The following is a 14,039-nucleotide window of genomic DNA, read 5'->3' on the forward strand; positions in this document are numbered from 1 at the left end:
TTAGTAAGTACAAAGCTCGGTTAGTGGCAAAAGGATATGTGCAGAGACATGGTATAGATTCCGACGAGGTATTTGCTCATGTGGCTCGCATCGAGACTATCAGGATGATCATCGCCTTGGCTGCGTCACACGGATGGGAGATACATCATCTCGATGTCAAAACGGCTTTTCTACACGGAGACTTGAAGGAAGAAGTATATGTGACTCAGCCGGAAGGTTTTATGATTGCTGGACAAGAACAGAGGGTTTATAAACTCAAGAAGGCACTTTATGGCTTACGACAAGCACCGAGAGCCTGGAATATAAAGCTTAACAAGATACTTCACGGGTTGATGTTTCAACGGTGCTCAAAGGAACCATCTCTCTACGTCAGGCAGGGAAGAGGTGAGATCCTGATCGTGGCAGTGTATGTGGATGACCTATTGGTCACTGGGTCTTCTCTTGAGGCAATATTGGAGTTCAAACGTGAGATGGCTAGCAAGTTCGAGATGAGTGGCCTCGGATTACTAACCTACTATCTAGGAATAGAAGTTATACAATACAAAGGTGGAATCATCCTTAAACAAGATGCTTATGCTCGTAAGATACTTGATGATGCAGGGATGAGTTCGTGCAACCCGACTCATGTGCCATTAGAGATCAATGCTCAGTTCTCTAAAGCTTTTAACGAAGATAAGATTGATGAGAGAGCTTACCGTCGCAGTATTGGTGCTTACGATACTTGCTGCACACGCGACCGGATCTCTCCTTTAGTGTTGGAGTCTTGAGTAGATATATGCAGGAACCTAAAACTTCACATGGATCAGCATTGAAACAAGTACTTAGGTACTTGCGTGGATCTAGTATGCTTGGACTTCATTACGCACGGAACGGTGGGACTAAGCTCTTGGGGTATAGCGATAGCTCTCACAACGTGGACATAGATGATGGTAAAAGTACCTCTGGTCACATATTTTACCTTGGAGAAAGCCCCATTACCTGGAGTTCGACTAAGCAAGAGTTGGTGGCATTATCATCGTGCGAGGCGGAGTTTATGGCTGCAACGGAGGCTGCCAAACAGGCTATTTGGCTACAGGAACTGTTAAGTGAAGTCGATGGAACACAGAGTGAGCGAGTGGTGATTAAGGTTGATAACAAATCCGCTATTGCACTTACGAAGAACCCCGTGTTTCACGGACGGAGCAAACATATTCATAGAAGATTCCACTTTATCCGTGAGTGTGTTGAGAACGAGTAAGTTGAAGTTGAGCATGTCCCGGGAGTTGATCAAAAGGCGGATATACTTACTAAATCACTTGGCAAGATTAAATTTAAGGAAATGAGAAGTTTGATTGGAGTGCAAGATGTGAGTGAAGAGAATCTCAAGCTTAAGGGGGAGATTGTTGGATAAGCTTGGATTATAAGTTATTCCTTTTCTTTATAAATGTTGTGTTTATCAATAGAGAATAGGAAATATATGAATTTGTGTGAATCCTATTTGGTTTAGGAGTTTGTGAAGACTATATATATGGAGATGCATTGTGTTGTTGCATAACATATATTTTCGGTGTGATTGTTTTGTGTTTGAGCTTTTGATATTGAATAAAACAAGAAAAGGACTTCTTGTGAAACAGGTTGTGATTCTATAGTCTTGTTACTTGATCGTACTTGGAGAAGTTTGTAAGAAAAAACTAATTATTAGTAAGTTCCAGCTAGCAAAAATGGTTAATGGCTACAAGTGCACCCCTAAACATCCAGGTTTGACACCAACTATGCTATTTATTAAGTTGCAAAAAAACAAATTATTTAGATCCCTACCAGAGTTCAATGAATAATGACAATAGTTAGTAAGACGACAAAATTTCCTGTTAATCTGGTCAAATAATATTAAATTTCTCAACTAAAAGAAATACTAGACTCTACTATTCGTAGATAATGTAATTGCCTGATTAGCCCAACAACCCAATAATAAAATTTAAACTAGATTTTGACCCGCCCTGAAGGGCGGAAATTGATTTGTCAAATTTTAATTTTAATATATGTGTATATAATATTATTTATATTTTTGTATAATATTATATATATAATATAATATTATTTATATTTTTGTATAATATTTATATATATATATATATATCTGACATATATATAATATTTTATTAAATGTATATATAATTGAATGGTGCTATAATTTGTGAGTCAGACATTTTTTTTCTTATGCTGGGAATGATTTAGAACTTGTTGATTTAAGAGTGGTTAAGTTAGGCATGGGCGGTTTTACCCAAACCCGAAGTACCTACCTAAACCCGGACCGGAAAAACTGAAACCGAATCCGAACTGTTATACAAAAATATCCGAACGGGACTTATGAGCTTAGTACTTTGGTGTTTGGTTATAACCCGAACCGATCCGAAATCCGAACTAGGATCCGAAGATATCCGAAATTAGTTAAATATGTTAATGTTTTGATATATTTTAAGGTGATATAGATATTTTCGACTATTCAAAATATTTTTGTAGTTTGTTTTATTTGTTATTTTGAATTATTTTTAGCTAATTTAATTAGTTTAACTAATATTTAATTAGATTTGTAAACAATTTATATATTTTGAAACAAAAATTTGTCACTTTTCGAAGTTTAAAAAATATATTTTTGAACGATTTTAAATATTGGTTACATCCGATCCGAACCGAATCCGGAAGGAACCGAACCGAATCCGATCCGATAATTAGTAAATACCGAATGGTACTTCTAAACATAAACCCGAAAATCCGAAAATCCGAATCATCCGCACCGATACCGAATGGGCCACCGAACGCCCAGGCCTAGGTTAAGTTTTGTATGATCTAATAATATTAAGAGATAACCAAAAATATTTTAAAGATGTTATTGGTTAAGTTCAATTTATCTATGTCGGTTAAGATTTGGTTTAATTTAAGTTGGTAGGTTTCATTTTATAGGAGGCTTGATATATTTTAGTAACAACTATGAAAGAGCCCAAATCTAAATGACAACTATAAGTAGTAGATAAAAACCAATCTCTAAATTAATAGATTAGATACAACATATGTCTTCTTAAGTTCTTAGTACCATTAAAATAATCACTGTCAGAAAATTACGATGAACTCAAGGAGACCTTGTTCCAAAATTATTTGTTCTCTTTAAAATTTGCAACTATCAATTATGCAAGTCTTATCACACAACAAACTATCAATTTTGCAAGTCTTTTCATATGTCAGTTCGTTCTCAGCTACCATCCTCCCTTCAGTTTTCCATAAGAATTTAAATTTAAATTAAATTCAAATATAAAAGTTTCCTTTTCTCGTCTTTCATTTGGTTTTGAGTGTTTGGTACTTTTAGAGTAAACATTTACTCTGAACTTGAATTTGTTCTATATTTCAGCCAAAAACATATCATAACTATTAGTTTTTATCTTTTCAAAAGCTACTTATTGTGTATCAAGAGTAAAAACTCTGTCAAACTTTTACTCTAGAATTTGTAAGGAAAATATGATTTGTGTTGAGTTTGTTCCTCTCTCCACTTTCCACCATTTGTATATTCTTCCAATTTTCACCAATTTTTAATCTGTTTTATATTCACATTTGCCAATCGCAGTCTTAAGACTTTTCAAACTTCATTACATCATTGCTTGCATGTCCTTCTTTCTCAAATTTCTAATTTTACTAGTGGTTGATCCGGGCGGGTGAGGTTACAATAAAATTATATCGTATTAAAATATTTATAAATTTTATAAAAATTTGAAAAATTACTCTAAATTGAGCATAAGCAAAGTAATTTTCTAACATTTTTTAAAGAGAACACAAAATTTCTATAAAATTAAAAAAAGATTATAGTGTTTTATATTTATTCTTTTGATTTTATTTCACTTTGATATAGTTGGTCATTAATTTGTTTGTAATAAAAGCATGTATCATACAAATTTTCTAGTTTCGGACTGCTGACAAATATTATCATTCGATAATCATGTCTGTATTTTAAACTATTTCTACAACTTTGTACTCTTGATTCATCGAGTGAGTTATTGTTAGAACCTAGAAGTAGTCACATAGGTGCCGCTCGAGCAATCGGTCTATAATCTCTGATCGAGTCACATGTTTCTAGCTCCTCCCCTTGAGACTTTCTGGTCATGTTGGTCTATAATCTCTGATCGAGCTTTGCAGACTCTATAGACTCAGAAAATTGTAGCTTTTGTTGCTTGTAGAACGGTGCACTATCAACTGAGTCTTTTAATTTATACTCCATGATATAGTTTTTACTTTGGTTCCAAAATTAATCACCCAAATTATGGTCTCACTTCCAAGTTCCAACAAATTTTATCAATGTATACTTCTTTGACATCGTTTTCTCCCCTGCATAGCATGGTTATACCGTATAGCTAAAATGCATCTAAATATAAAATTTCTGATGATGCTTGTAGATGATGGAGGCCAACATCAATATTGTTTCTTTCCAAATTTTATTTGAAACTAGGGTAAACCCGCCCTACGGACGGGCAGACGATTAAAATTGATAATACAAATTTATTTTAAATTTTATTTTAATTTTAATATAAATAGAATTAAGCTTCATAATTGTTTTACAACAATTTTATCTATGTATTTTATTCTTCATTTCATAAATTATAACTTTTCTAGTTATAATAAAATTTTCAAAATATAATTGTTTACTTTCTCAATATTTATTACAGATATTCAATTTTATCAATGTCTGCGAAATTTCTCATATATAAATATTTATCTACGGACGGGATATACTTTACATATGATCTCGGTTTTTCTTTTTGTATGATTTGGTAGTTTGTGTTTTAGGTTTGCGTTTATAAAATATGTGTTTATTGTTTATTAGGACATTTTAAGTGGTGAAAGATATTATATCCATTTTAACTAATGTTTGATGTTGTTTTTTTTTCACTTGTTTTTATTTTTTTATTTGTTGTCACATATATTTTATGATATTATATCATCTTCTCATATGTCTGAATAATTATTATTCTTGACAAAGATCATAAAAATGTATTAGTATGATATGATTTTCATGATTGAAATGATATACATTTATTAAATGCTTGCTCAATTTTTTTATATAAAGTAAGTATTATTCGAGTTTTATTGTTGTGGTTAGGTTTATTTGTTGGATGTTTATATTATTCGAGTTTTTTTTATATTATTTCGGTACATGGAAATCGAAGACAATTCATCCAAATTGGTGCTGTTTATTTAAGCATACAAATGGTGATATACTCCTTACGGTTATGAAAATAAACATTTTTCTCCTGGTTTTGAATATTACACATCCAAAACAGTTGTAAATATTTGTTACAAAAAAAAACAGTTGTAAATCCTCATTCTTTTGGTGCCATTCTAATCACTTCAATACAAATTAGTCAGTACCAGTGAATAGTATCTAATGGATAATGGTATATAGATATATGGTCTAACATTACACAGAAGAAGAAACGGACCAGATACATTGCAACTATGAACTATGTAGTGGACAGAGAACTGAAAGTTAAGATTGTGGGGCAAAAAGATATCGTTTATGTAATATGGGGTCAGAAATACAAAGAAAAATAAATACCAAATTTCTCAAAAACAAAGCACGTCGTTTTGAATTTCCAATTTTAACAAATGCACGTTGTTTTATGTTTTCGGCATTGCAAATGTTGTTGAAACAAACGTTTTCCTTCTCCTCAAACTGTAATCAAAAAGGTCCATGAAACGACGTCATTTAGTAAAGAGACCTCTTCTGAAGTCGTCAGCACCAAATCTATCATTTTTTTTTGATAAAGGGCTTGCTACCAAATCTATCATCTTCCAATTTTTACAGACAAATTCAAAATCATCAATGGCCCTGGAGATTGTTGGTCGTCACGCTCTCTATTTTAGGAAGGTTTGATGGCTACTTTTGTATACTCCCCGACGGCGTTCGTTAACTGGAACAGCCACCGGTACGATATTCTTCACCTCACCTCATCTCTTTTCTTCCACCTCCGTGTATGAAGCCTCCGGGTATGAAGCGCCGCCGTCTGAAAAACAACCCCGATTTGGAATCGGACCTTGATCACATGCGCTAACTTGATTTACCAGCAGAATATCTATCTCTTTCGCATGATGAGAAGGGTAAGGACAAAAATCTCACATATATATAAACAAAAACTACACCGCCTCTCAGATCTAAATAACGCTTTGAAGACGCATCGTGGGGGAGTGAATTAACTCGTGCCGTTTCAGATAGAGAAAGGAAGTTCAGACATCACGCGGCGCCGTCGTAGCAAAAGAAGAGACGGTGTGCGATTTTTTGATCGACCGGTATTAGGATTAGAGGAAACCATATCTATTTAGACCGGACACAAAGACCAAACTCAAAGCCCAACACACAATAAAAGAAGAAAGCCCATCCCAAATGAGTTTAAATGAAATGCCGAGTTTATGCATTATGTGCCACGTGTCAGCGTTAGATAGCTCGAGTTTCCTAGGTGGAATCCTAGGTAGCAGCTTCTGGAAAGAGTAAACTCTATTTTATATAAATAGATATATTAAAAACAAAGGGACGTTTAGTTCATTCTAGAATACGCTCTACCTTTTTTTTTATAATACAAATATTGCCTGTTTTGTGAAATAGCAAAAATTCTCCTTGCGATGTTTTTCATCATCCTTATTCAAAATGTACCTTAAATCTGCATATAAATAATTGTGCTGATCTTTAATTTGGAAAATACTGGAATATTTCATATCAAAAAGAAAAGCTTAATTTTTTTTACCAAAAATGATAAAAGAAAGTTACTCTTAGTAAATGTTATATCTACAGTTTAATTTCTATACTTTAATTAGCTAAACATGAGGTTCTAAGTTCTAATGTTGATTTAATAAGATATTACAATTATAAAAAAGATTACATAAATAATTTGACAACGAGAATAATATGTATTTTATAAGATATATGTCTAACTACATCGTATAAATCATCATGAAAATTCAATGACCATATTTATTTTCACTATGTTGGAAATCTCTTATAAATCTTTCTTCTGTAATATATTTCTTTTTCGATCTCGTCAAATTTCGAAATGGGAGTTTAATTCTTGATGTCAATTGAATCCAATTTTCTTTTGAAAAATAGAATTCAGCTCTGGTCAACTGAGTCTAAATCGAGAAGAGAAATAATCTAACAAATAATTATTTAAGTAAGCTTCTGAAAAAAATGTTGAAAATATCAAGTTAGTAAAATCTGATGTGTCTTGGAAACATGTCTTGAAGTCGAATACGGTGACGTTTTTTTGTGAGACGAATACCAAACAATTAAAACATATTTCTTGGCAAGATTTGTTTCCATATATATTCCACAAATATATGCGTATAGTAACGACAACGATTGCGTCTGACAAAACCTTGGTGAGCAAGGCAATTTCTCTGTATTAATTGAGCTTCTTTGGTGGACAAAATTTCTAAAATCTTCAATTGGGGTTTCTTCATTTTTCACTAAGAACATATCTCTCTACATTCATATGTCTCTGCTTCTAAGCAGGCTCTCCAAGCTCCGTCTTGGGGAGTCTAGAAGATCAACTCTTCTACGTCTCTCCAGTGCCTACTCTTCTTCACCGATCCAAAAGAAAAGCCCTCCTTATATCATCACTGGCGCTGAACCTTGTGGAGAGGGTTTTCTCGGAAGACTCACCGTTAGCTATGCTAATGATCCTGGCATTGATATTCAGTTGGAAAAGAAGGTCCCAGGGGAGTTACTGTACAACGACATTTTCAAAACAATGGTAACAATCGGTTCATCCCATGGCTGGGTGGCTACTTTGAAGGAAGACGGCATACTGCTTCTTCAAGACGATCTAAACCCTTCTGCATCGTACACAGACCCTAAACACATCCCACTGCCTCCTCTCGTGACTCTGCCTCATTGCCAAACCCAAATCATCACCAACGTTTCCATGTCCTCATCTTCCCCCGAGGATGAAAACTGTGTCGTGGCTGTCAAGTTCTTGGGACCTCAGCTCAGCATTTGCAGACCAGCTCTGAGAAACTCGGAGTGGACCAACATCAGTGTCGAGAACCCTTGCTTCTTCTCCTCCCGTGTCGTGTTTTCCAAGAAAGATGAGACGTTTCGAATGCCATGCTCTGGAGGCCAGCTCATCGGATCATGGGATCTTAGCAAGGAGAAGCTCAACATCCAGAGGCTGCAGTTTAAAAACCTCCCCGTGTTGGACAAGACAACACGGGAGCTTCTGGACTCGTGCTGCACGGTAGAGAACTTGGTGGAGTCGGTAACCACCGGGGAAACTTTCTTGGTTAAGCAGTATAAGAAAACTGATGAGACCGTCGAAGGTGGTGTTGCTAAATTGAAAACAGAGTATGTGATGGTGTTGAAGTTAGACGGAGAAGGCAACGCGGTTTACACTCAAGATATTGGAGATCTCTGTATTTTCCTCTCGAGGTCGGAACCTTTCTGTGTCCCTGCCACTTCCCTTCCTGGCACGGAACCTAACTTCGTCTACATCTTAGATTTTGAAGAATTCGCATATTTCAATGTGGCTGATTACACCTTCGGCTTTAGTAGAACTAGTCATTACTCGGCCCCTTACTATATTCCACCTCAAAATATGTAGACTAGTTAGTCACATCCATTGTTATCGTCGCAGATCATAGCTTATTAGCTCTATGTGGCTTTTGTTGTTCCAGAAATGAAATTGCAACACATGCTATCGATTTGTTTGTGTTGAACTCTTTGACAATGGGTTTAGCTCGAGAAGCATATTAATGAACTTCTTACTAACTATACTCGCTCAAATACCTTTCTGATCATGCTAGTTCGTGAGACCTATATGATAATCAAGCCTTTTGTTAACTCCAAAGCGTGTCAACTATTATTTTTGATTATATACTTGACTATTATTAAGGAATCCTATCCTCCATATATAGGATTACCTATTATGATAATGTTGATCTTGTATATATTAATCAATAAGCATTACAACATTTGAATTATGACTTTTTCTTTTTGTAAAAGGGCTTTCAGGAATTATGATATTTATCATCACTATAATACAAAATAAATTGGTTCATCTAAATATATATTATACTATATTTCTCACTAGATATGGATCCGTGCGTTGCACGGATTTTGACTAATATTTTAATTTCATTGTATGATTTTTTATATACGGTGTGAAAATTATTCAAGGTATAATAATTAAATTTTGGTTAGTACTCCTATTTTAACAATCATGGCGCATAAGTGAAGTCAGTTATTAACAACTTTATACAAAAGATTAGAGAAAAGAGTTATTCCCAAAAATTCAAATCGAACTCAACGTAAAGAAATATGAAATAAAGTAAAATACAAAGAATTTAAAAGTTGAATCAAGCTAATTGAATTGATGACAACGTCATACTTTCTTAAGCTCTTAATTTAATGCATGTTTGTATTAATTTTCTATGTTATTCTTCTTGTTCAAACATATTATAAGGCTTCCATGACAATTTAGTAATGTTTTGTGTTGTCATCGTAAGATCTCGAGTTTCTTTTGTGCATTCATTAGAATTTATATATTTTGGTTTGTAAGGTTTATTCATCTTTAAAATATCTTTAGTTCCTATCTCTATATATTTCTCTATTTTTTCTCATAAACTAAAATCTGCTATAGATTTTCTATATTTGAAGGAGAAATGTAATGGAATGATATTTTCATCTTTTTATTTATAAACAAAAATACCATATCTCTATATTTTCTTCTAAAAATAAAGGAACTCTATTGCATAATCACACATTGAAGCAAATTCATCTCTATAATATTATTTCTCTATTTTAGAAGAGAATATAGTATGAATATATAGGTGAATTGGAAATAATCTTTGATGTTTTATCAATAGATAACATTATGGATCAACATTTTTATTACGCAATTAGAGATAATAAAACTATTAATACTTTATGCAGTTTGATATTGCTTTGATTCTTGTGATATGTGTATGCTAAAGACCATTTGTGTGAATAACTGATTATGAAAATAATGTGTAGTACATGTTGTTATAGACATGAAGAAGATACAATCATTAAGAAGTTTTAGTAATTTCATTTCAGATACGTGATATTAAATATCAGATATATATTCTGGAGTCTCGTTTTTAAAAAATGATTATTCAGTTTTTCTCACTTTGGATCTGCAGTTATAGTAGCAAAATTTTCCAGAAAATAAATATGCATATAACCCTAAATTATAATTTTCTGTATAGAACAAATTAATTACATAATTATACATATATAAGTTTTTAAAAAAAGAAAACAAAACTAAATATATTTTTTTGTAACTGTTAGTTTTTAACTTATTGATCAATATATATCGATAATATAAAGAAAAATCTCTTTTTTGTTAACGCTGATTAATTTTTTTTAATATAAATTATGAGAAACATTACATAGACGTATCTACAGTTAACAATTCTACATGTTTTATGAGGATCTATGTCTGATTACATTATCATGAGCTGTTTCATAAAATCCAAATGCTGAAACTATCCTATAAACCTTTTTGTCAATAAACTAATAATTCGCTTCTCTGAAACTCGAAACCTAGACTACATAGTGTTAAAACATTAATCCTTAGTCAAATATGAATTACTCGGACTTTCGTACAAAATTAGCTAATCATAGGAAAATAATAAGATTATTTTACAACTCTCTTTTGCTTAGAAATAAGGAAAACTACTTAGATTTATTATAAAATAATCAGTTGTATTTTCAGGTTTTTATAATCCGTTTTAAATTTTTTTAAAATACTATTTTCCTTTATAATTATGTTTTGTCCTGATTTTTTAAAAAAGGAAAATTAGAATTCCTTTAAAAGGAAAATTATACTCATACAGCTTATACAATTTTATTTGTTTATTATTTAAAAAAGAAAATTACTATTAAATAATTATTAGTATAAAATTCTTTTTCGTTTACAATATTTTGTTTAAAACATAAAAATGAAAAATACTATTAAATAACTATTATCATTCTATTTTTTCATGGTTTAATATAATGTTGAACATATCCTATAAACTTTTTCGCCAATAAACTAACAATTTACCTTCTGTGAAACTCGAAACCTAGACCACATGTGTAAAACATTAACCCTTACTCAAACATGAACTATTGGAGCTTCAGCAGAAAATTAGTTAATTATAGAAAATAATAAGATTTTTTTACAACTCTCTTTTGCTTATAATTTTAATAAGGAAAAATACTTAGATTCTTTTAAAAAAAAATAATCTTTTGTATTCTCAGGGTTTTATAATTCGTTTAGAAAAATTTTAAACTACTATTTCTTTCATAATTCTGTTTTTCATGATTTTTTTTTAAAAAAAAGCAAAATTAGAACTTATTAAAAAGGAAAATTATTTTCACATATCTTATACAATTTTATTTTTTATTATTTTAAAAAGGAAGCTTACTATTGAATAATTATTAGTATATAATTTTTTCGTTAACAATATTTTGTATAAACCTTAAAAAAGAAAAATACTATTAAATAAATATTATAATTATATTTGTTCATAATTTTTTAGAAAAGGAAAATTATTTTCGTATAACTTTTACAATTTTATATTTCTTGGACATTAAAAAGGAAAATAATATTAAATAATCGTTTGTATGAACTTATTTTTTGTTTACAATATTTTGTTTAAAAATTAAAAAGGAAAAAGACTACTAATTAACTATTTATATAAAAATTATTACTTAACACATGTCATAATCTTAAACATACAATTGTCATGTGTCGCGATCATGTTAATAGTAATTTTGAAGAACCAAGCTTTATATAATAAACAAAAAATTAAAAAGAAAAAAGACTGCTAATTAACTATTTATATAAAAATTATTGCTTAACACATGTCATAATCTTAAACATACAATTGCCATGTGTCGCGATCATGTTAATAGTAACTTTGAAGAACCAAGCTTTATATAATAAAAAAAAAAAAAAGGAAAAATACTACTAATTAACTATTTATATAAAAATTATTACTTAACACATGTATAATCTTAAACATACAATTGCCATGTGTCGCGATCATGTTAATTAGTAACTTTGAAGAACCAAGCTTTATATAATAAGATTTAGTTAATTAGTAATCTATAAAAAATACTCTTAATTGTTTTCTTTAAATAAAAACTACAGAATTATCTAATGTGATTGAACAATATATAAACTTCAATGATTTTGAATAATAAAGATTTGATACAATCTGTGTATTCTCTAACATTTTTGTTTGGTTTTGTATTATTAAAATAAATAAAAAATAATGTTACCATATAATAAAAAAAAAAATTTTTATATATTATATTTGAAGTTCTTAAATAACTATAAACTACAAAAACTTCTAAAAGTCATATATTGGATGACAAAAAGAAGAAGCTAAAAGTTGTATATTGAAAAGTTTGTGATTGATGGTTTAAATCTATACTATCAAAACAAAAGTCATAACTTAGTTAATGTGTGATTTTTTATTTGGACCATCCTTTCAGATGTTGTTTAAATTATATTTTGTATAAATATATGAATTATTCTAAAAATAAACAAATCAAATAGATACTCCTATATTTCCTCCAAAATTGTATCTGGATAATTTTTTTCATATATTCTTATTTACAGTATAAATATATATTTCATTTTTTCATTAAAATAAACCTTTAATATTTACATAAATGTGTAATTATTTTAAATAAATGTATATTTTAGTTTTCACTTATTTTTTAAAAAATATTTAATTAATTTTGGTGTTTATTTAAAAATTAAACGTATATTTTATTTTAACTAAAACAAACTTTTAAAATATCTACTTAATTTTTAACTATATTTAAACTAATGTACAAATTTTATTAATTTTCGATATTAATTTAATAAAATACTTTTCACTTAAGTTTTGATCCTTAAATAATAAAATTTTCAGTTTAAAGTTTGTACATGGTATAAAAATATGATATCACTGAGAGTTTTTAAAAATAAATTAAATTATACTTGTCAACGATTGTGTTGTGTTTTAAAATATTATATTAAACATTTACTAATATGGTAAATATTACAATTAATCGTGTAAACAAATAATTATGTGTGTAAATATAAAAATAATCACTACACGGTTGTGCGAGTCAAAATTTAGTTTTTAGTTATAACACAATATGCATGCTCAAAAAAACATATAAGTATGAAGTATCATTTAATAGAGATCCATATTAAAATGTATATTTTTAATATAGTTTAATATATTAAAATATATAAATATAAATTTTGGATTTTCATTGAAAATTAATATTTTATTTTTAAAAAATTTGTATTGAAATTTTGAAAACAGTTATAAATTATTAAAACTATTAAACATCTTGTATTAAAAATTTGTGATCTATAATTTAATTTTTTTTTTACAACAAAGATACAAATAATCACAAAACTGTATGAGTATGAAGTCTCTATGCTAATAAATTTTGATATATACCATATAAAATAAATAAGAATAATTGTTTTGATTTATTTACCATAAAATGATTGTAAATAAACAAATATGATGTTTTGATTTATTATTTTATGTTTTCATAAAATTAAAACATCCAACATTAAAATCTGTGTATCTTACTGCCCACATCTAGTATTAAAAAAAACTAGATTTTGACCCGCGCTTCTGTTTGTTTTTGATTATTTTAATAACTGTGAAATTTGGTTTGATAACATTTTTATAATGTTTATATTTTTATAATGTTTATATTTTTATAATGTTTTATTTACTAAACAGACTATGAGTTTATTTTTAAATTATTATGGATATATAATTAGATAGTCGATTAAGGAATATACTGCGAGTATTTAGCGAATTTTGGTGATTGTATAAGGAAAATAAAAATTAATCTATATATTAAATAAACTCGTAGACGAAGTAAAAGATTATTTCTGGAATATTGTTATTGAAGATTGTATCCCCTAGACTATATTTGAGAAGTGATTTTGCCACATGTATTCTCTACAATCATTCTCACAAAAATAATATGACATGGC

At 29.7% G+C, this 14,039-nt stretch overlaps 2 protein-coding genes across 2 annotated transcripts; both read left to right on the forward strand.

Moving 5' to 3' along the window:
* Positions 1–775: 775 nt before the first annotated feature.
* LOC130510096 (secreted RxLR effector protein 161-like) lies at positions 776–1,237 on the forward strand. The gene has a single exon (XM_057006439.1). The coding sequence runs from the start codon at positions 776–778 to the stop codon at positions 1,235–1,237; it is 462 nt and encodes a 153-aa protein (XP_056862419.1).
* Positions 1,238–7,443: 6,206 nt separating this feature from the next.
* LOC108845481 (uncharacterized) lies at positions 7,444–8,639 on the forward strand. Its single transcript, XM_018618687.2, has one exon. The coding sequence runs from the start codon at positions 7,506–7,508 to the stop codon at positions 8,610–8,612; it is 1,107 nt and encodes a 368-aa protein (XP_018474189.2). The 5' UTR covers positions 7,444–7,505; the 3' UTR covers positions 8,613–8,639.
* Positions 8,640–14,039: the final 5,400 nt, after the last annotated feature.

The sequence above is a fragment of the Raphanus sativus genome, chromosome 3 (genome assembly GCF_000801105.2).
Source record: "Raphanus sativus cultivar WK10039 chromosome 3, ASM80110v3, whole genome shotgun sequence".
NCBI classification, from domain to species: domain Eukaryota; kingdom Viridiplantae; phylum Streptophyta; class Magnoliopsida; order Brassicales; family Brassicaceae; genus Raphanus; species Raphanus sativus.